Raw genomic sequence first — 24,775 nt, 5'->3', positions numbered from 1 at the left:
CTCATTTATAAAAAGGTCTGGAGAAGGAAGTGGCAAACCACTCCAGTATCTTTCCCAAGAAAATCCCAGAGGGGGTCAGGGAAAGTCAGATACAAATGAAAACAACTCAGCAGCAAGCTGCAGGAACAGGAAGATGATGGCCTTGCTGTACTCAGCCCTTGTCAGACCTTACCTGGAGCGTTGGGCTCAGTCTCATGTTCCATGGTTTAAGAAAGACACTTAGAAAGGGGGAGAATGTCCAGAGGAGGCCAGTGAGGAGGGTAAAGAGCCTTAATCTTATGTTTTATGCAGATCAGTCAGAAGAACTGGATGAATTTGGCTTGGGAGGACAGAAGACTTGAGGTGAATGTGAGAACAGTCTTCAAGTATCTGATGGGCTGTCATGTAGAGAAGGGATTTATTTACTCTGTCTGGCCCCAAAGAGCAGAACCAGAAGCAATACATGGAAGCTACAGCATTTTGTAGAGGACTGAGCTTTGAGTTTCACATCGAGAAGACCTGGGTTCATATCCTGCCTCCTATTAGCTGTGTAACTAGACTCCTTGAGGTCAGAGACCTTCTGTTTTCATAGTTGTATCTTCAATGCTTACTTAGCATAGAGCCTGGCACATAGTAGATGCTTAATAAATAATCAGTGACTATTGGCCGTGGGCAAGTCAATGAGCTTCTCCAGCCTCAGTTTCATCATCTGTAAAATCTGTAAAATGAGCTTAGTCTTCACTGAACTCTTAGGTCTCTTCTAGATATAAAGCTGTGGCAATGTTGCCAGGAGGCAGATTTGACCTTGATGTGAAGGGGAAAGTTTTTCCTAACAATTAGAATTTGTCCAAAGGTGGGATGGGCTGCCTAAACAGGTAGTGTCTTCCCCTTCCTGGGAGGTCTCTGAGCAGAGACTAGAGGACCACTTCTCTGGTATGTTATAGTGGGGATTCCTTTCACATTTGGGTTGGATTAGATGGCCATTATGGTCCCTTTCAGCTCTAAGATTCTATGGTCTATAATCCTATGACCTCAAACCCTAGCTATGGTACTTTGTACTTGCGTGGTTTTGGGCAAGGCATTCAACCTCCATAGACCTCAGTGCACTGCTCTGTTAAATGACAAGTTCAGATTCCTTGCCCTCTGAAGTCCTCTCAGTCTCTAGATCCATGACCCTGGGGTTTCCAAGACAAACTTAGCTGACTTCCCATTGTTGCTACCTATGGGTCAATACTTTCCCTATAAATCTGCTGTACTTGTATCCACTTTCATTCTGGAACACTTAGGCTGATTTCTTAAATACCAGCAATTTTCAGCTCTCAGTGGCACCAGCATAATTAAAGTTACTTTTGTTATACTACATCATTTCCATAGTGAAAGGGAAAACAGTAAATATGCCTGCACCAAAAATCTATAAGACAATTACTCTGCAATGAATTCAAAATATTAGAAATTAAAATGACAAGCTCTCAGGGTCTCACAGCCTTCAGAAACCCATAGAAGGCAGCAATGTGTAAGGAGACAGATCTTGTTCGGCCATGGACAGTAGGTATTTATTTGAACACCAGCCTCTGTTTGATGTCAGTGGAGTGACCAAATTTGCTACTTTCCAGTGAGGCCCCTGATAAATAGGTAGATAAATAGAGATAGAGAGATAAATAAATAGAGATAATTGATAGTAGAGAGATGGAAGGATAGACAGATAATTGATATATAAATAGATACTTGATAAATAGATAATTGATAGATAGATAAATGTAGGTAGATCAATAGAGATAGATAGATAGATAGATGGATAAACAGGTTGATAGAGAGGTATAGATCACCTTATATCTATTAGATCTCTATTCACTATCAGCCTATCAATCTTTCTATATGATCTATCTTTCTAGCTATCTATCTAATTTTTCTATCATCTGTCTAGCTGTATACCTATTTATCTATTTGTAGTCAACAGGTACAAGTTCTTTTGGGGATAGGAAGGGCCCAAGGAACCAGTGGATCAGGAAGGCCTCATATAGAAGGTAATGCTCATACGCAGTCTTGGCGGAGTCCAAGGGTTCTTGGAAGTGCAGGGATTTCCAGACATGGAGGACAGTCAATGCAAAGTCATGGGGACAAAAAATGGAGTTTCTCTCCATGAAAGATTGTTCATCCCCCATGATTCATGGAAAGAAGAAATTGAATGGTTTTCTTACTGAGCTGAGCATGAGCATGTCAGCGGGCTATGGTTTCAAATTAGCAGAAGATGAGGGCTTGACTTATGTTGGGTCAACTTGCTGAAGGATGTAAGTTTCTTCTTGGGAGGCAGTGACATGGAGCAAAATGGACATTGGCACGGAACAATAATAACCTCTTCTGGGACACTTCATGCATGCTTCCTCACCAATAACAATGTGGCGACTTTAGTAAACAAGCCCATTTGGTCGGGGAGAACCTGCTGAAGGTCACAGGATGCTCCTTGGAGCCCTGCCATCACAGGGGTCTTGTCAGGAGTCCACCAGGAGGCCACCACTCATTAGGCACCTACTCTGGTAGAAACTCTCATGCATTACCTGCAAAGCTTAAAGGACTTGAAAGGAAAAGGCTTAATTCACCCCAACAAACATTTATTGAATGCCAACCTACTACATGCAAAGCACTGTCCTAGATGCTGTAGGGGAATACAAATCCAGTGTGTTTCCTACTACACTTCCCTGACTCCCATCATTCAGGGTATTTTATTTATACTATTCGTTTGGCACTTATCACACAGAGTCTTGTGTTCTTCAGGGAATTAGGCAGTACATACGGCACATAGAACTCTAAGCTTGGAGTCAGGATGTTCAACTGTTTCAGCAGTGTCTGACTCTTCATGAGCCCATTTTTGGGGTTTTCTTAGCAGAGATGCTGGAGCGGTTTGCCATTTCCTTTTCCAGCTAACTTTGCAGATGAGGAAACAGGCAAATAGGTTGAAGTGACTTGGCCAGGGTCACAGAGCTAATATGTGTCTGAGGCTGGATTTGAACTCAGGAAGATGAGTCCTCCCGACTCCAGGCCTAGCACTCCATCCACTGGGCCACCTCAGTTCATATGCAGCCTAGGACATTTACTAGATACGTGAATGGGCAAATCATTTAACCTCTTAGCCTCAGTGTCCTTATTTGTAACATGAGTGGGGTTTGCACTACATCTCCAAGGTCTCTTGTAGCTATACTTCTATGATCCTTCAACTCTCTATTGAAATATAAGCCTTTTGAGGGCAGGTACTGGGTGCTTTTCATCTTCGTATTTCACCCAATTTTGCCTGTGGTAGATCCCTGGTTAACACTTACCAAATGACTGGATAGATAAGATTAATTCATTCTAGGTAGTGCAGTGGATTTCTAGAACTTTGAACTAGGATTTAGGAAGACCTGAGATCAAATTCTGCTTTAGACACTTCCCAGCTGTGTGACCCTGGGCAAGTCATTTTACCTCTGCCTGCCTCAATTTCCTCATCTGTAAAATGGAGATCATAATAGCATCTACCTCACAGGGGTGTCATGCGGATCAAATGAGATAGTAGTAAAGTGCTTAGCACAATGCCTGGCACTCCGTAGGTGCTTAATAAGTACTTATTTCCTTCCTTCCAAGAAGGAACAGGATGACAGAAAAAGAAAGAAGAGAAAAAGGTCTGAGAGACAAAAGATGGACACATCTGAATACCACAAATTATGTCTCCTTTGGTTTCCATTTTCACATCTGTTGAATATAATCATTCTCCTGATATAGATGGTGTGACTTTAACATGCAGAGACTGAAAAGGTGCCCCTGTGTGTGCGTGTGTGTGTTTTTGAGGGGCCTAAATTATACTGGTTTCAGGAAATAAAGAGGAGGCATAATAGATAGTAGTGGGTACCAGCAGAAGTCTAAGTCTCTTGCTGTTCTGCAAGGATAGTTTCTGCTTGAAATCAGCTTTCTTTGGTCAGGCCCCCACAGGGCTGCCTTTCCAGAGTACACTGTTTTGCATCCTATTTATCCTGAAGATAGTCTCGTTAACTTCATTCCCAGCAAATGGCTGAGGTGAGGACATATTGCCTGCTTTCTCACTGTCTCCTTGGAAATAGGCCATTGAGTTGGAAAAAATCAGGATCATTTGTGTAAAATGTAGACTTCATAAGTTGGTGAACCAGAAATGATAGCTATCACAACCAGCCACAAAGAAAGCAATTATAACATAATTAGAAAAATCCTGGAACCTTTTTCTTTTTTCATTTGAGTCCTTGTTTCAGGGTAATCATTTTGCTTGGTGCTAAAGAACCCAATATCCTCTCAGTCTAGTGGCGTAACCCTTTATAAGTTTCTCCAACATGCTTAGTTGGGTTTTTTTTTCTTTGCTAATTGGGCTGTTTTAAACTAGATGCAAAATTCACAGAATCAACTTAAAAGTGGCCTTAGCAGCCATGTGTAGAGTATGGGGCACTAGATTCGCAGTGAGCAAAACCTGGGTTCAGATCCCACCTCTGCTGCTTAAGAGCTGAGTGACTCTAAGTAATTGATCCTACTCCTCTGGAACTCAGCTTCGTTATCTGCAAAAGGATGAGTTAGGACTCCATGGCTTCCAACTAAGGTCATTTCCAGCTCTAGAATCATCTATATCTCTACAATCCCATTTAATTCATGGAGTCTAGAGGTAGCTAGGTGGTAGAGTGGTTAGAATGCTGGCCCTGGAGCCAGGAAAACATGAGTTCAAATCTAGCCTTAGACATTTCCAAGCTGTATGACCCCGGGCAAGTCATTTGAGCTCTGTCTGCCTCAGTTTCCTCACCTGTAAAATGGAGATAGCAATAGCATCTGCCTTCCAGATTTGTTGTGAGGATGAAATGGGATAATATTTGTAAAATACTTTGCACACTTAAAGCATTATATAAATGCTAGTTATTATATTACTATGTTAGCTATTATTATTGACAATATTAATGAACCTCTGAATAGTCACAGGTCTGCAATTTTTCCTCCTTAAGGTCTTGGTGTTTTTTGCTTTATTTTTTGTTCTTAATGTATCACACGATTTATGACTTTAACAGCCCATTATGGTTCCCTCAATGATTGCTCTTTTTCAAGGAGATCATTTCCAGGACGTGAAGATCATAACTAAATAATTCATCATGGTTTTGTTTTCCAGAGACATTCTTCTGTTAATTCTGTGCCAAATGTCCCTCCATTACCATTTAACTCTGGTCTCTCTTTTGTTGGCTCTGGGCAGCAGGGGTGGGGGTGGTAATAGGTTCCTTCGGCCAATGATCCAGATTTGGGCTCAGAAGTCCTAGGTTCACATCTCAATAATCAAATGAGATAGCACATGTAAAATGCTTTAACAGAACATAGAATACTATATAAATACTAGCTATTATTATTATTTTTGACTGTCTGGTAGCATATAGAGGTGGCTATATGATATATATACACACACACATACATATATATGTGTGTGTATATAAATATATATCTATGTAAAAGTATTATATACATATATAACATACATATGTTACCGCACATATCTGTATATATGCACATATACATACATACACACATACATACATGTATATATGTATATGTATGTATATGTATATGAGGCAGCTCCTAGGAGCATGGAGTGCTGGACTGTAAGTCAGGAAGACCAGAGTTCAAATCCAGACTCAGACATTTATCAGCTGTGTGACCGTGGACAAGTCACTACCTCAGTTTCCTCATTTTAAAAATGAGGATAATAAGAGCACCTATAATATTTATAAAGCCCTTTGCAATTCTTAAAGAGCTGTATAGTTATTAGCTGTTATCATTACTACTACTACTGATACTACTGCTAACATTACTATTGTTACCACTACCGCTATCATTACTGCTAACTTTCTACTACTACTACTACTACTACTACTACTACTACTACTACTACTATACTACTACTATTACTACTACTCATTGGCTTCATGCCAGCAGGCAGCATTTTTCTAGGGTTATGCCATCAACCTGTTGAGAAGCGCCATGGAATTGTAGATAAAGAGATGGCCTCAGAGGACTCAAGTCCTATCTCTGGCCTATGCCCATTATGTGACCCTGGGACAACTCATTTAACCTCCTGGTATGCCAGGTAGTCCTCTAAGACTGTGAGTTGCTGAAAAGATGCCAATCTATTTTGACAAAGGAACTTTTCACACTAAGAGTTCCCTTTATCAATAAAATAAAAAAAACCTCGCTCTCCTTCACCCCCCAAAAAATCCCAACCATCAACAGCTGGAAAGAATAGCCCGTTACAACAAGGCTCCAGGGTCACCATGGCCTTTTCTTTTCTCTCTATTCCCAAAAGGGAATCACATCTTTCTTTTTAAACATTACATGATAAATCTGATCTTGTTCAGTTAAGAAAAGAAGCTGGTATAAAACTCTGCCTGCCCTTCCCTGAGGGCTCGACCCATAGGAGGGGATGAAGCACAAAGGAGGCATGAAAAGTTTCCCTTTGATCCATCCTACCTGTAGATTCTTCCTCAGAGATATCTCGAATATCTGCTCTTTCTTCATCACTCCCATTACCTTAGTCCTAGTCCAGACTCTCACTGTTGCTTACCTAGGATAGCATCCTAAACTTTTTCTTCCACCTTCCAATCTTGCCTTTCCTTCATCATACATAGATATGGCTGTGTCTCTCCTCTGCTCAAGAATCCTCAGTGGCTCCCAATTACCTGTATAAAATAATTAAAACTCCTTGGATGTTTAAGTCCCTTCACAATCTGGCATTGACCTTTTGTCTTATTATTTACCTTCACATCATCCAAGTGGCACTCTCCCTTTTCACTTCAAAATTAGACCCATGTCCTAGCACCTGAGAATTTATTTATATTGTTCTCTATGCCTAAAAAGTTCTTCACAGTAGATAGAGTCCTAGGATTGAAGTGAGGGAGGCCTGAGTTCAAATCTAGCCTCAGACACTTACTAGCTGGGCAAGTCATTTAACCCTGTTTGCCTCAGTTTCCTCACCTATAAAATGAACTGGAGAAGGAAATGGCAAAGCACTCCAGTATCTTTGCCAAGAAAACCCCAAATGGGATCACAGAGAGTCAGACACGACTGAAAATGACTGAACAACAGTTAAGTGCTTCTGTGTTCAGAACACTGCATTAGGGACTGGGAGGATACATGATTTTAGGTAAAACACAGATCCTAATGTCTTGTAGTTTATTATCTCCTAAGGGAATGGAACACATACACAGATAACTAGCTATTTGTTAATGCTGAAAGAATCTGTGATTCCATTAGCACAGAGAACTCATAGCACAGGAAATCCTTCCACCAGCACAAATTGCAACCCATTTATTACTTAACAGGAGATGCTATAAGTATAGAGAGGTTAAGTAATTTGCCCAGAGTCACATAGATAAATACCCAAGGCAAGAGTTGAACCCAGATCTTCTTACCTCCAAGCCCAACATTCCCTGTTCTCTCTCAGGCTGATCATACTCTCTTTTACACAGATAACTATGATATACAATAACAAGTGTTTTAAAAAGCTACCATTCCAACTCAAGTGTGAATTCCTCCCCGAATTCTCCCTGGCTCTCACCAGTTAATAGCAACCTTCTCCCTTCAGGCCTCAGACATTTAGCTTTTGTTTTACTCTCGATACACTTATGTAATATTGCATTGATGGCCTCTAAGGCTCTTTTCAGTTCTAGATCTGTGATCTTATGATCTATTCCTTAATCTGTAAAACAGGTTGATAATATCTGTAACAACCTTAGAAGGTTGTTGTAAAGGTCACATGAAATAATAATTATTATTATCATGATAACCTAATATCCATCTAGCATATCAATGTCCTTGCACAAAGGTGGCATTCTGAAGCAAACATGGTACCCTAAGTGTGGTCTTACTATGGCTTACTAAGTGATGCTTCCAATTCAAATAATAATGATCCTTCTAGGCAGCATCTTAATTTAGAAAATCACAAATTAACATTATCTGTTTTATTTTATTTTACTTTATTTTGTTAAGCATTTCCCAATAACATTTTAATCGAGTGAGTGAGGCACTCAGTGAGTTTGACACTTTTTCTTCATAGGTGCCATATGTCCTTGTATTTGGGATGCTCAAATCATCCTCTTGCTCCCAGGTAATGAAAGCCTTGACCTCATGATCTACTGATGGCACATTGATTTTTTTCAAGGTCATAGAATCAGAGATTTAGAGCTGCATGAGAGCATAGAAGTCATCTAATCAAATCTTCTCATTTTCCAAATACCAGGGGAGTTGAAGTGACTTGCACCAGGTCACACAGCTAGTCAATGGCAGAACCCATTTCCAAACTCAAGTCCCATGACTTTAAGACTGGGTTTAAAATGTTTGATAGCAAGGATCTGGCTGGATGCTCCCATGGTTTTAGGCAAAATGAGGAAAACAGAGGGTGGGGTGGAGGAGCAATAAAGACCCTTGTCTTCTCCCTGCATAACAGTGGTCATAAAGAATAGGCATTAAGATGGTGAAATGATGATAATTAGTGAGTCAGAGGAGGTCTGCTTGCCTTAAAACTAATTAAATGATTGGTTCATTGGGTGGGACAGAATAGATATGTTGTTTAGTACACGTTTTACTAGACACAAGGGGGGAAAATCCTTGATTGGGTTTGTAAACATATGGGCTTGAATCATGGGCAGAGAAAGCAATAAAAGATTAGCATTGAAGGCATCTCAGGGAGTTATTGATACTGGGACTATTATTAGTTTGTGTAAGTGAGAAGCTCTAATATTAATCAAGCTTAGAGCCCTACTAACCAAATCCCCCTCCACTCTGTAAATGTAAATGTCTGTTTATTTATTCTCCTTGCAGAGAGAGTATGACCTAATTTTAAATAGCAGGGCTTCAGTGCTGAGTTCCTCTCCATATAATTATCCTTCAACTTCAGTAATGGGCATGATAGAGAAGAGTCAAAGTTCAACTGGTTTCTTTCCTCTTTTAGGATCATAGAATTGTAGATTTCATGCTAAAAGGGACCTTGGAGCCCATCAAATCTGACCTTCTCTTTGCAAATAGATGAGGAAACTGAGACTCAGGGCAGTGAGGTGAGTTAGCACCATAGGTTAGAGCTGGAAGGGGCTTCAGAGGCTGAGTCCAACCTCTTCCTTACATAGATAATAATAGCTAACACTTATTTATATAATGCCTACTATGTGTTAGGCACTGCATCAGGCACTTTATAATGATTATCTTTTTTTGTTCTCACAATAATCCTGAGAGGTAGGTGCAATTATTATACCCATTTTACAGATTAAAAAAATGAGGCAAACATGGACTTAAGTGACTTGTGCAGTGTCACACAGCTTGTAACTGTCTGAGACTGGATTTGAACTCAGGTCTTCCTGACTCCAAGCCTCCACTTTATTTACCATGCTATCCAGATGCCTCTAGATGAAGAAATTGATACCCAGGGAGTTTGAGAGACTTCCCTAAGGTTATACACATAGCTCATTTACTTATAATTAGACTGGAAATTTCCTAAGGTCAAGGAATATGTGTTTTTCTTCTATGTATCTCTAGCACCTGCCACCCTAGTAATTACTTATTAGTCCCATCAGGTTAATTCAACAAGCATTTATTAAACACAACTTGTGTGTAAGGCTCCATGCTGGGAACTGGGAACATAAGCACAAAAATGAAAACTGGTCTACTTCTTTGAAAAACAAAACCTTCAAGGTGCTTGTAGTACACTGAGGGATGAAACATCTAGGCAACTTGGCCTAGAGGACAGGGTGCCAGCCCCTGAGTCAGGAAGACCTAAGCTTGAGTCCTGCCTCAAATCTGAGTGAGCTGTGTGAGTCTGGACAAATAACTTCATCTCTTTGTGCCTCGGTTCACCCACCTGCAAAATGAGGGAGTTGAACTGGATGGTTTCTAAGCTCCTTAAGAGCTCAAAATATATTATCCTGTGATCCTATGCTGGAAAAGTGGATAACATTCAAATCTGAGGAGAGAGAGAGAACACGAATATCCAGCAATATCAGGAAGTTGAGGGCAGAAGAAATGCCATGGGGCTTTGGGGCTTTGGACCTAAGGATTGTGAGAGGTGAAATAAGAATGTGAGAGGAGGGAGGAATTGAGAGAGAGAGAGAGAGAGAGAGAGAGAGAGGAATGAAGGGATGAGAGACAGATGAGAGATATGAGAAAGATAGAAAGATAGTTGATGGTCAGATAGATAGGGGTAGATGGGTGGATGGGTGGATGGATGGATGGATGGATGGATGGATAGAGAGAGATACTAAAACAAGATGGTTGCTATTTTTAAGGAGCTTATAAGGGAAGACAAAATATAAAGGGGAACTGGATAGGAGGGAGACACATGAAGGGGCAAGACAGCTGGTATAGAGGTGAAACAGTCCAGAGAGTGAGTTCAGCTAGTAATGAAATGAACAGCGTGGCTGGGGCTCCTCATGAAATGATGGGCAGAGACTCATCCATATATGAGCAGACCTCAGGAAGGAGTCATACCTAGGTGGGCAAGGCAGCTGGTGGTACGATGGAATAGACTGGAGAGTGAGTTGAGCAAGAAGTCAAGTAGAAGAGGATGTATTCTATGTTTTTCTATGTCATTGTTTAAATGAACTAGATGAAGGCTTTGCACAATCATTCTGCCAATCCAAATGGCTCATTTCAAGAACTTACTGAACTTTGAAGAATCACATGTGAAATAAAACAGGACCATAACTACAGTTGGGAGCATTTGGGGTTATTGTCCCATGTGTGGATGCTGGGGGACAAGCTAGAAGCCTCCCTTTCATTCCCATTTACTCTCACTTTATAATACTATATTTCCATAACATCAGGGGCCTTATGAGTACAGAAATCCTGTAAGCTCTAGAATGGAAACACGATCTTTTAAGATAATGCCATACTCTCCTTGAGCACCTTCTCAGCCCCACCTGCCATCACGTATGGCTGTCTGGTCCCCTCTGGGAAAGCCAGATGAGGCGTCTGTTGGGAAGGGCATGCTCTGATGCTGTATAAAATCCATTGGCCAAGTCTCAGCTATAAATGCAAAGTGCTTAGTTGTAAGTTGAATGTACCCCATGGCCATTAATGCATTGGGATATAATGGAGCATGAATCGATAAAGATGCCAGCAAAGTATGTCTCATTATAAAATACTTCTATGTGGAGAAAGGAAAGATTTATTTGTGAGGCTGAGCTATTTCTTTTCCCCTCTGGTTTTGAGTACCATCATCAGACTCTCACATTCACTCACTCAACAACATTTTTTAAGTGTCTCCTGTGTGTCAGGCAATGTACTAGGTCTTACGGTTACAAAGATGAAAAGGAAATAGTCCCTACCCTCAAGGACCTTATGTTCTAATGAAGAAATAAAGCTTGTACACAGATAAATAAATACAAAATATATTAATAGTAAATGCAAAGCATTTTGTGTATGTATGTGTGTGGGGGGTGTTAGGAATTAAGAACTGGGGTGATCAGGAAAGGTCTCATCATATAGGAGATGGTATATGAGCTGAGACTTAAAGGGAGCTTCAGGTTCTAAGAAGCAAAGGTACAGAGGGTGAGCGTTCCAGGCTTGGGGAAAGAGCCTTTACATGGAAGCATGTATGATTGATATCATATTGTTTGCCTTCTCAATGGATAGGAAGGAAGGAGAAATTCAGAACTCAATTTTTTTAAATGAATGCTAAATTAAAAAAAATATCATTGTGAAATAATTAGTGAAATAAAAATTATAATAAAAAAATAACAAAGATGTGGAAGTGGGATGTAGAATATGAAGTACAGGGGATCAGCAAGTATACCAGTTTGGCTGGAACATAGAATGTATGAGAGGGAGTGTGGGGCTCAGTTGCTTGTAGAGTAATAATTGCAAGACAAAAATTGCGTGTGCTTTGCAAATAATCAGTTTTATGAACTGAAGACTTGATGGATCATAAAGGACATGGGCAACTTCCCACTGACTTCCTTGACCACTCTGATAGAAAATCAGCTCCCTGGGGAGACAGAGGAATCAACACAGGGGCTTTACCCTCTAGGTAGCCTTCCAGATGACCCAGTACTTTGCTCACATTAGTTAGGATTGCAATGGGAAAGCCAAGTTGAGTCATCTGGCTTGTTTCCCTTTTCTCATAAAATGAACTTGTATAAGATCCCAAAGTGCCCATTTATGATTTTTATGGATCGCTGGGGGATTCTAATTCCTGACATTAGGAGGGGGGAAACTCCAGCCAGGGAGACCCATGTCTATGATTCATTTTCTTACCCACATCCATTATATACTCGTCACTCCTGGGGGGCACAGATCAAGGAAGACTAAATCCCAGGGTAAATCTCAATGACTTAAAATTTCTAGGGACATCTGCTGCCCTGATAAACCTGGTCCTAGCTATGAAATTGCAGAATAGCGTGTCATCTTATGCCACATAATAAGACAAATATTTAAGTCGTGCCAACTCAGAGAGCAAACATTTAGGCAAACAGGCCGTGGTTCCATCCCTGACATTGGTCTCCAGAGAAGGCTTTCAGGTTGCTAAGTAATTTTGGGCCCATTTGCATATATTCCCTTAGTGATAGAGCTTTGCCTGGGAAAATAAGTCAGTGGATAAAGTGAAAGACAACCCCACAATGTTGAGAGCTCAATTATTGTACTTGGGGGCTCAAGCACAACTTAGAGACAAATAAAACTGTCAGATAGAGGGAAGATATTTGGGTCTTCCAGAAGAAAATTTGGGACATGGCTCAAAGGAGAAACACATTTAAGGGCAAAGGTGAGGAGGAAGGAAGGTGCTTTTCAGGGAAACAAATCAGCATCTTAATTAAAACAATAATTAGAGATAATTTAACTTAAAATATTCACTCTGAGCACCTGATCAGGAGTGATTCCCATAAAGCCTGGAGGGAATATGTCCTTCCAATTTTTTAAGCATGGATTTAAATAAGTTTCATTGCATAAGGTTTTGTTTTGTGCCTTTCATTGGCTATTAGAAGGGGGTGGGATCATCTGAAGGATTTTTTGGGAAATAGGGGAGGTGGGGGAATACAAGCTCAAATTTCAAATGCAGAAATGGTTGCACTGAAAACAAAAGCCAAAAGGGACTTATATCATAGGATCAGAGGCTTGAAGCTGGCAGTTGAGAAGGCATCTATCTAGTCCAATTTCCGCTTTTTTGCCAGATGAGGATGCTGAGCCCTGTATAGGTTAAGTGAGCTGTCCATGGTCATACAGCTAACAAAGCCAGAATTGGAATCCTGGTCCTCTGGCTTTAAATATAGCTCAGTGTCTTACCCTTCTTATCTAATCAGAACATGAGATTATTGAAATATTGAATAGGATCAGGGGATCATAGATTTTGATCTGGAGAGAATCTCAGAAGACTATTCAATCCATTAAATAAATGAGGAAATTAAAGACCCAAGAAGTAAACCAATCTGCCTAAGGTCACCTGGATAGTAAATGACAGAGCCAAGATTCATACTCAGTTTCTCTGTGCCCAAAGCCAGTAGTTTTTTTCCAAAATATAGTGTTGTTTAGATGGGATTATGGCTTTTCTGTTGATTTTAGTACTATCCCCTCTCCAGGATAGTTTCAGCTCCATCTCCTAAATAGCTCATATTTGTCAGCCCTCCCTCACTCAAATCCAATTCAACTGCAAGTCATGTCATCATCTCCCTGATGTCATGGCCTTCTTTGAGAATGAAGGACAAACCATACAACGCAAACTCGTATTTGTAGAAAACTGTGGAAAGCAAATAGCAGCTGTCTGGGGAAGGCATTCAGGGCTACCTGTTCCACTAGGCTATAAATCCCTTCCTATTTGAATATCGTTAGAGTCCCCCAAATTCATCTATCTACTCCCATGTATTTGATGAGTGGTGACCCCAAACCAAGAAGACATTGTTTTAGCTCTCTGGGAGGAGAGACTCCTTTGGGACAGGTCAGAATAAAATTGCTCTTGGTCATTGCTCTCACATTAACTGAAAATTGATCTCATGATGCCAGCTCCTTGCAGAGGTAGAGAGAGTATCTTTATATGCTTGGTCCCTCAATGTGTTGTGCATACACATTCACAGAATTTTAGAGTTCGAAGGGATGTCGAGGTTATCTACTCCAATCTTTGCATTAGATTAACCCCAGGAAGGCAGCCTTCATCAAAACACTCCTGGAGCATTGGGTTCAGGCACGGGCACTACATGGTAGGGGAGTCATAGGCAAGCCAGAGTGTCCAAAGGAAGGTGAATGGCATGGTAAGGAGTCCAGATGGAGTGCCATGTGAGAGTTGAATGAAAGAATAAAGCATTTATTGAGCAGTTACTATGTGAAAAGCATTGAGCTAGACGCTGGGGACTCAAATAAGAAAGTCAGACAGTTTCTGTTCTCAAAGAACTCACATTCGGATGGGGGAGACAATACATATGGAATATTTTAGTGTCAAGTCAGATGGAAAGATCCAGTAGTCCTTGGAGTGCAATGGCAAAACAGATAATAATGCCTCTTCCTTACTGTCATTTCAACTGATAAAATCATTTCAGTTTCTAATGCTGAACAATTCAACAGTGCCAAGGACTTTGGGGACAAAAAAGGAAGGAAAGAAATAAGCATTTATTAAGAATCTACCAGGTACCAGGCACTGTGCTAAATGCTTTACAAATGTTATCCCATTTTATCCTCACCAAAACACTTGGAAATAGGTGCTGTTATGACCTTCATTTTACAGCTGAAGAAACTGAGGCAGACAGAGGTTAAGTGACTTTCCTAGGGTTATATAGCTAAGTGTGTCTGGATTTGATCAGGCCTTCCTGAATCTAGGCTCAGACTCTATTTACTGTGCCACTTAGCTGCCTCACTTTCTTTTCTAGGTCTTCAGTATCTATGTCTGTAGCACTTTCAAGAATAGCTTCTAGGCTGCATCTTTATGGGAGTGCTTCCCATAAAGTGATGGCTGAAGGCACTGATTTGGAAACATTGCTATTCCCAAGGCTCTTGGGTTCATGATCCTAGGTTGTCTCCATCAGGGTCTGAGGGGGAAATGGTGGAGAAGGTTCTGGTGTGAATCGTCTTGGCATTCTGATTGAATGAGTTATGGATGTTTACCCAGGTGGATATGATAGTGTCTTCAAGTTGGCAAAGGACTGTTACCCCAGAAGTGTGATGAACGTTATTCACATTGACTCTAGAGGGGCACAATTGGGAACAATTACTGGGAACTGGAGATAGGTAAATTTAGGCTGTATATCAGGAAAAGCAAGTATAGCTATTGAAAAGTGATATGAGTTGCCTTGGCTTTCCTTTCATTGGTGGCCTTCAATCAGTGACTGACTGATGCTTTTTTTGTATACACTGTTCTAGGACATTTCTGATTGGGTAGAGGTTGAATTCATTGAATTCTGAGTTCCCCTCCACTCCTGATTCTCGTTCTGAAATCCTGATTTTCCATTGTGCCTTCTTGACTTTCAATATTATTGCATTAGGAATAGGGATGCCCTGTACACAGTAGGTACCAAATAAATGACTATTGTCTTTGTATTTGCACTGGACAGCCCCCTTTGCTGCTGGCTTCAGCAGGACCTTGCAGAGCACGGATGGTCTCGTGCACCTATACTTTAATTTTTTGGGGACAGAGAGAATCCACAGGCTCTCTCTCTGACACAACACCTATGTGTCAGACCCTGTAAAAAATTAAAGAATCATAAATAAATTGGCTAGAGGAAGAGATTCCTGCTAAAATAATACTCACGCTCCTAGGCAAACCAATCTCACATAATGTGATAAGCCTTTTTGTAGGCTGTAGCTTCAAATTGATGCATGGGGATTTAGCCACACAACTCTAATTAAAGCTAACGAGGACTGAGCTGCCCTAGCCTCATGCATCTAAATGAGGTAAGGTGTACAGTCTACTCCCCATGACATTGGCCCTATAACCCGGTGGAGGACACATCATCTCCAGAATCCTAGGAGATTACTTCCTCAGCTATCCAACCAATGCATTAACCTGACCACTGAAAAAGTTCATCTCTTGTTTTGGCCAATTAGAGAGATATTTTGTACTAATTTTGGACTGCCATCTTGGAGTGTTGCCCCATTATGTATATGTAGGGAAAGCAGCAATGATAGCTAATGTTTTTGTAACCCTTAATGGTTTGCAAAATGCTTTTCCCATAATAGCTCTATGAGCTATGTAGAGTACAAAGTTATAACCAAGGTAGGGTCACTGGGCCTTTGTACCAAGTCACCATTATTTAGCAGTCCCTGATAACAGGATTTTTCAGTAGCAAAGAAATAACTTAGCTTGACACCTTGTTAGCAATATAAAATTAGGTAAAACTGAAAGCTACTAGAACTATAGTATGCATGGTATGTTTTCTCCTCTTAGCAGTAACACTCCAATTGAGCTATTTTCCAACTCTCCTCTCTACTGGCTATTGCCTTTCCCATTGTTCTGGTTTCTGCTTATGGGAGCCAACCCCTCCTCCTCACCACATTTGAAGGTCTATTTCCACTCCCCTTAGGGCTTATTTTGTGTCTTACCCCAGGTATGTTTGGTGCTATTTGCTCAAAGCCTAACAAACACTAGGTACAGTACTGGTAGTGTACTTTTTTTTTTCTCTCTGAATGTTTGATTTCATTTGTGTAGGGAATCTTCCTGTGACAATGTACATTATTCAGCCTTTCACTTATAGCTTCTAGTCCTAAAGAATTGCCTGGGGCAGGGAGAAGTTATATGACAGCCAAAGTGTACCACACACAGTTCTTAACCTTTTTTTAAAAAATTTTTAGGCAATTGGGGTTAAGTGACTTGTCCAACATCACACCGCTAGTAAGTGTCAAGTGTTTGGTCTGAGGCTGGATTTGGACTCAGATCCTCCTGACTTCAGGGCCGGTGTTCTGTTACTGCGCCACCTAGCTGTCCCATTCTTAACATTTTTTTATGTGTCATGGACCCTTTAGCAGTTTGGTGAAACCAATGGAGACCTTTTCAGAGTATTATGTTAAAATAATTGAAGGAAATATTAAATTCCAGTTAGAGATTAATGAAAATAAATACACAAATTGCTTTCCATCCACGTTCATTTACTCTATCTATGGACATGGATTAATAATTGCTGCCTTAATTTAAGTACTCTTACTCCCCTTTTACAGATGAGAAAACTGAGGCACAAAGAGGGTTGCTCAAATACAATGGCATTGACCAGTCCCTTAGGAAGGGATAAGCTTAAAATAATGACATTTTGGCCCTCAATGGGGAAGAGAACACAGATACTCCAAGATCTTGCCACTTCATTATTTTCTTTAAATCAGAAAACCGAAGCTTTTGGCTTCATCTTGGATCCAAAGGGGACAGGGCTGTCTGCCATCTCTTCTGGAAACAATTTTCTCTTTGGCACTCCATGAGACATAAAACAGCAGAGCAAGGCAATCAACAGTGTGCCCACTGGGATCCAGTAAATACACTCGATCTCAAGATCCAGACTCCAGGATGGTGGAAGATTCCTTGGGCATTTCTGAGCAGCTTGATAACCTTGGCAGGAGGCCCTTACCATTAATACCAACCCATGGAAACATGTTTCCCCATCGCTCAAGCCCCAGTCCCCTGTGCAGTTCCTACAGCATGCACAAGGATGGATTCACTATTGATTGTGTGTCTTGATAACAAACAGTAAAAATGACAGGCTAGGGTTTTTAGAAGCACAGTATCATTGATTATTTATTAACAGTGAAAAATTGTCTGCTGGAACACATATCCCACCAGTTGACCTCTTCATTCATTTTATATGGCTGCCAGATAAACTGTATTTCAAGAATGGAGCTGAACTTCTTCATGGGGCTCCATGGCAGGTGTCTTTGATTACTCCAATTGCTGAAGGCCCCATTATGACCCACTGCTAAGGCATGGGGGCCATGGAATCAGAGATCCTCCATTAGCTAAGGGGTAAAAATATAGATTCTATCTTTAGTTAGTTATCTGGAAGACAGTTCAAGTCAAGCCAAAAATAATTCTACAAGCATTTATTAAGCACCTGTGGTTGATAGGCACTGTGTTAAATGCTGGGAATACCCTCCCCTCAAAAAAAGAGTGGGGCAAAAACAGTCCCTGCCCTCAATGATCTTATAATCCAGTGGGAGAAACAACATGCAAACAACTGTGTATAAACTAGATATATTCAGGATAAATTAGATACAAATAACAAAAATCTTATTGATGCCCTCAATATACCTACTTCGTCCTTCAGCTTTGGGTTTAGACTGCTGGTTGTTTGCTTCTTCCTTCTTCAAAACAGAAAAAGGAAACAACCCTCCCCTCCCAGCACCCCCTCTGCTAAATAAGCCAATACTGTGGCTGTGATGTTTAAGGCTAGCATCTCAGCCAGCTGAGCTGGGAGCACAATTGTATTTTTTGGTGTTTAGAGGCCTGAGTACCTTATGGCTTTTGAATATTAATGAAGAAAGCTAATAAAGATAATACCTGTACTAAGGCTTCGCCTCATAAATAAGTCCTATTTGTTTGGAAAGAGGTCTCTTATCAATGGAGTGGGGAGAGGTATGAAGATGTTCTTAAATAGGCTACTGTTGTTCAGGATACCATGGGCTGGGATTTTCATCTTTCCTCCTAATCCTGTTCCTTCTTCTTGCTGAAAAAATATGGCAGATTCACTGAGTCTCTCATGATCTTAAACGTGGGCAAACAACAACAATCTCCCCTTCCTCCACCCCTTCCAGCTCATATTCAGTTAGTTATAAGGGCCTCTTGGTTTGACTTTTGTAAAATTTCTCGTATTTGTCCCTTCCTTTCTATTCCTACAGCCACTACCCTGGTTTGGACCCTTTGCCATAACTTTTTGGTCTATTGCAACAACATCAGAAAGTCTGCTGGTCCCCAATCACTTTCTTTTTTTATCTGCTTTTTATATAATAGACAGAGCTTCATTATCCATAAAGGAGCCAGCACTAGGGTGGGGAAACTGATGCTCTGCCCCAGGCTACTGAAATTTAGAAGGCACTAATGCCATTATCCAAATCATTCTTGCTGTCTGCTGCCGTCTGCAGATTAAGCCCAGGTAATCTTCTCTTTGCCCCACCATCCCATCCCACTTTGCTTTTGTCCCTAGTTATAGCTCTGATTTGTTCCTCTTCTGCCTTGCAAATCTTTAGTGCCTCCTATTACCTATTAAGTGAAAAAAGGACCTCAAGATCATTTAATCCAATTGTGCCTATCTGGTCACATATCACCTCTACACCCCCACAACAAGCTATTAGTAGTCTTCTTTAGATACTTCCAATGGAAGAAGATCATCCCAAGGAGCCCAAGAACCCAACATAATTCTCCAGATATAGATTGACTAGGGCATTCAAGGCCCTTCAAAGACTGTTTTCTGTAATCCCTCTTGTAAGTGAAAACTTTGTATTTCATACTTCACAGAAACTTTTGTTTCCTACCTTTTGAAAATACTTCTCTTACATTGTTGTGCATCATAGTTATGCATGTAAGAGGCACCATGGTCAGAGTGGTATACCAGAGAGATTGTTCGGCTCAGAGGCAGGAAGACTTAGGTTTCAATCAGACTTACTGGCAAATGTTTAACAATCAGCTCTCTGAGAAAACAAAGACATGTGTGATGGACTTTGAAGTCTTATCTGCATTTTCTCTTTCTGAAGTCTAGACCATCAATGAAGCAGTAAATTAAGACCTGATTGGTAGTTTTGCTGATTTCTGAGATGTAAATGCTCACACTGAAAATTTAACAGTTGGCTCTCTGAATCTTCAATCTACAGCACCATTGGTTTCCTAATCTGTAAAATGATGGAGTTGTAATGACCCTTCTAGCTCTAAATCTATAACCTCATAAATATGATATAAATGTGATATCATGTATAAATATACCCTTTTCCCTGACTGATAGGACGTATCTCCCTCCCTTAGGTAAAGGCCACACAGTCTGAGCTCAGGAGGTGGACAGATTCAGGAGTCTATTTGTTTAGGAGGGGGGATGCAAAGCATTCATGCATTACTCAGGCGAAAATTAGTTTCTATACATAACTTCTCTGTCTCCCTTCCTTAATTTCTTTAATGATGGTTTATGGGGTCTCAGGCATCAGACAGGGTGCTGGAAATAACACAGAGGCCGAGTGCCTTATAAAAGGATAAGTTTCCCACAGAACCAATAGCATTGATTGGTGAGTTATGACCCTCATTCTTGAAAGCAATACAATTTAGTTCCCTTGAGTAGTGATTTTTTCCTTAATGGCTGTTAGGGTTCATCCATCTGTTTTGGCATCAGCTTGTTCAAGGAAACAAGAAAAACAAAGCTAAAAGGAGAGGGAGAGAGAAAGAGAGAGAGAGGAAACTGAGCTAAATTGAGTGATCCAAAGGTCCCATTACAATACAGCCACTGAAAGAATGAGATTTTACTTAGCATGATGTCTGTCTGGGCAACTTAGCTCTCCAGAAAAAAAAGCCTAAAACATCTATGGTAAATGTCTGAAGGGTTTTAGCAAAACACAGGGAGAGGAAAAAATTGGAAATGGACCCCCAAAGATAAAGCGAGCATAAAATGTTTATTTTTCAAAGAAGATTGGAATATTAGGGGGACAGCAGAAAAGCAGGGAAATGGAAAATGATTGGGCAGTATGAAAGAAGAGGTCTCAAAGAGGAGAAATCATTCAAAACTGAAGGGAGTCCGAAGATAAGGCTGCCTGATTCAAGGAGAATGGCTAAGGTCCAGGAGGGGAATTGCAGCAGATACTTTGTGGAGGGATTGGATTATATTTTAAATGTTTTCAGTAGCAGAAGTTATTACATTTAAATGATGGGATTTATTCTACAAAAAGTCCATTGTGTATCTGTAATAGAACTGAAATTGTCAAATTGATACTCAGTCTCACTCTGGATTCTGGATTGCACACAGGGCATTTCATTTTCTTAATGTGTATCGGATACCATCGCCATCACCGTAGTGTTACTAACAACATCCTCATCATCATCATCATCATCATCATTACTTAACATTCTGATAGTGCTTTCATTTTAGAAATGTAGAAGCTGAAGCCCCATCTACCTCGTTATCTTGACTTCTTCCCATTTTGCTTATTTCTGTCCTGTGGGGCCAGCCAAGGAAAGCAGAATCTCTCTTCCATGTGGCTGCCCTTCAGATCCTCGCAGATAGTTACTATGTTTCCTTTATATGTGTTACATAATGATGAATATTATCATCATCATTAATATTTATATCTATATTTATTGTTTATAATAAATAGAATCACAAAGATCCAGTATATTCATAAATAGCAATTATTAGTATAATCAATGTATTTATAAAGATTTAGTACATTTGTAAATAGTATTTGTTATTATAATGAACATATTTCTAAAGATTCAGTATATTTATAAATATTATTTATTATCAGTGATATATTTATAAATATTTGGTATGTTTCTAAATAGTATTTATTATTATTATAAATGCTAATTATAACATAGAATCAACCAATCAAAGATTTATTAAGAGGCAATATTAATAAGAGGCCTAGTGAACAGAGAAAGAGCTGGCCTTCACACTAAGAGGTCCTGGGTTCAAGTCTCACTTCTGAAACATGATGGCGGTACCACCCTGGGCAAATCACCCAATTTCTTAGTGTTCTAGGTCAACAGTTCCAAACTTAAATAGAAATAGGTGCCACTAAATGGTACATAAAGATCCCTGCAGGTCTTATATTGACTTAGAAATCCTCAAGTTAGCATTATCTATGTTTTATTGTATTTTTATTCTGTTAATTATTTCCTAATTACATTTTAATCTGTTCAATTGCACTGGAGTGTATTGTAGGTAGAATGTTTGACATTTCTGTTTTAGGTAATGCTCTAAGACTGACTGTAATTTCCAGAGCCAGTATTAATAGAAGGAAATTTCTTACCTGTTTCAGACTCAGACTTTTTGCAAGGCTATTTCCTTATTCCAATTAAATCATGGTTTTGCTCCTTTCTTCCTCCTTGTCTCCCTTCCTCCCTCCCTCTCTCCCTCTCTCCCTCCTTTCCTCCCTCCCTACCTTCCTTCCTTTCTTCCTTCTTTCCTTCATTCCTCATTCCTTTTCTCTTTCCCTCCTTTCCTTCCTTCCTTCCTTCCTTCCTTCCTTCCTTCCTTCCTTCCTCTTCCTTCCTTCCTTCCTTCCTTCTTCCTTTCTTCCTTCCTTCCTTCTTTTTTGTTTCCTTTTTTTCCTTTTATAAGTTAATACTTTTTTGTTGCTTTACACTATCCTCACTTCCCAACTCTCCCGCCCCCTGCCCCTTTCATTTAAAGAAAAAGTTAAGCAAAACAACTCATCATAGTCAATGGACATCTGATGGTATATGCATCACTCTATACCTATAGTCCCTCACCCCTCTATTAAGAGGAGAGAAGTGTATCAGTAGAACCTGGGCTCTATGATTCTGTGACACCAATAAACAACGTTTCCATTGATGGCTAACTGTGACTCCACGAAAGCTGTCCTACCCTGCATGCCTGCCAGCTCCATTATGACGTGCTCATAGCCCATTTCATCTTTCAGGCTGACGGCCAAAGCAGTAGCAGTGCTCCTGCCCATCCTGGGGAGTTCCTGGATTTTTGGTGTGCTTGCTGTGAATAACCACGCCATCATGTTCCAGTACATGTTTGCAGTGTTTAACTCTTTACAAGTAAGTGAATATGTGAGGTTCAGCAGGCAACCAGGCTTCTGGTTGTCTCAGGAGACATGGTCTGGAAAGTAATTCTGTCTTTATTGGAGTCAACCTGACCTTTTGTTCCCCTTTATAAGTCCCAGAAGCCTGTCAGCTACGCAAGATCCCCCTTCTGGTCTCCACCCCCTGCTAAGATAGGAGGACAGAACAATTACCAAAGGGCTTAGCATTTCCCTAGAGAGATAGCCAGGGAAATAGATATATTGCATACTGCCTCAAATCTAGGGCTTTGGGGAGTGGGTCGGACTACTTCAGGGTCTGATTTTATCTAGTGAAAAATGAAAAGCAGGGAATGGAGAAATAACATGTTTAATCCACAGCCGCAGTAATTACAGGCAACTCTGCATGGACAAGGGGCTGGGATAGCTTCAGCTATTCCCAAAAATGATGGTGTGAGGCCTTCCAGCTCCACCTTCAGATATTACTGAACTATATATTCCCCATTGCTTCCCCATGCGTGCACCGTTCCTGGGTGCCGGTCACCCATGGCTCCTTGAAAAATCAATTGAAAGCCCATTTCCATCCTTTTTTCCTTTGCATGCTTTCCATCTCATGACTCAGGAAGTCCTAAGTGATGGTTTCAGAACTCTTTTTCATGCTGTTAGAAGCAAATAATGAAAGGGTCCCTTAAAGGGACTGGGTCTCTATGCAGAGTAAATGCATAGAAAAAAAAATATTAAGTAGACTAAGACAGAGGTCATGGTTAAAACCAACTATGTCAGTGCTAAATGGTGGTTGTTAATTCTCTTTGAATGGCTATACAATACACTTACTACACACATATCCATGTATGTATATGTACACACAGACACTCACCCACCTTGTTTTATCCACTTCCTTTAACACTGCAAAGGACTGGAGACAGCAATAAGGTAGACGCTCCCTATGAAGCTGCAGATTCCAACCCTCCAATGCCCATCCATCCTTTATGACTCTCATCCATGTCTTCCTTTAAGCACACCACCAGGGTCCACAAATATCCTTGGGGAGAGGGGTGCCCTGCCTTCTCCTGCCATTCCGATGTTCCCAGTGAAGGACACAGGCTGCCCAGCAGCTAGCTTGGTTCTCATTGTGTGGCTGGCTGGCCCCACTTTTCTTGGATAGAACACATGTCATGCATGTAATTTTATTGTTGTTTAGCTAATTAGTTGTGTCCGGCTCTTGGTGATTCCATTTGGGGTTTTCTTGGCAAAGATACTAGAGTTTGTCCTTCTCTAGCTCATGGTATAGATGAGGAACTGAGGCAAACAGGGTGAAGTGACTTGCTGAGGATCACACAGCTACTAAGTGTCTGAGGCCAGATTTGAACTCAAATACTCCCGACTCTATCCACTGTTGCGTGTAATACATCTGGCAATTGTCACACTCCTTATTTTTAAAGCACTTTTATGTCTATGATTATTTCAAGCATTTTCTCTGTAGCCCCAGGACTGAGTACAGTGTCATGTACACAGTAGGTGCACAGCTACATTGAGTAGGTGCTCAATAAAGGCTTTTGATTGGTTTGTTAATTGATTATGAGCTCACCTGAGTTTTACAAGTACTAAGGTGAGTAGGTCTGGGCACGGTTATGATCCTTATTTCAGCTATGAGAAAACAAACTCAGTACCACAAAATAAGTTAGTGGATCAAGAACTAGAAAGCAGATCTCATTAGTCCTAAGTCATTGGGTTTTCCACTGTGCCATGCTGCTTTCTCTGTGTGTTTCCTCCATACACAATTGGGCTGTGTAGCCCAATATCTAGAGGCTTCACAGCTGTAATGCAGTGACCTCTTTGCTGAGTGACCCTAGGGAGTGAAGGTAGAAGGAAAGAAAACTTACCCAATGACCATCTGCTCTCAGGGCCATGTTCCATTTACAGAGCTAATACAAGGGCTCTTAATGTTAAGGAGATATAATGGATTTGCAGTCAAGGGACCTGGATTCAAATCCCACTTCTACCACTTAGAACCTGCGTGACTTTGGACAAGTTATTTTTATATCTTGGGACTGCAGCTGCTGTATCTGTGTAGCCTACATAAGACCCTGGCATCATTATTCCATGCCTTCATATGCAGCTAGGTGGCATAATGGATACAGTGCTG

At 40.6% G+C, this 24,775-nt stretch overlaps 1 protein-coding gene across 1 annotated transcript in view; it reads left to right on the top strand.

The window, feature by feature from the left end:
* ADGRD1 (adhesion G protein-coupled receptor D1) overlaps positions 1-24,775 on the top strand; it is a 458,528-nt gene that overhangs the window by 420,646 nt on the left and 13,107 nt on the right. Inside the window, 1 exon segment of the mRNA XM_021004341.2 lies at positions 22,522-22,648. Coding sequence (XP_020860000.1) covers positions 22,522-22,648 — 127 coding nt within the window.

This window comes from Phascolarctos cinereus, unplaced genomic scaffold (genome assembly GCF_003287225.1).
Source record: "Phascolarctos cinereus isolate Bilbo 61053 unplaced genomic scaffold, phaCin_HiC Scaffold_4;HRSCAF=312, whole genome shotgun sequence".
NCBI lineage: Eukaryota > Metazoa > Chordata > Mammalia > Diprotodontia > Phascolarctidae > Phascolarctos > Phascolarctos cinereus.
Note: the sequence above shows the minus strand (reverse complement) of the source record. Positions and strands in the feature narration are given on the sequence as shown.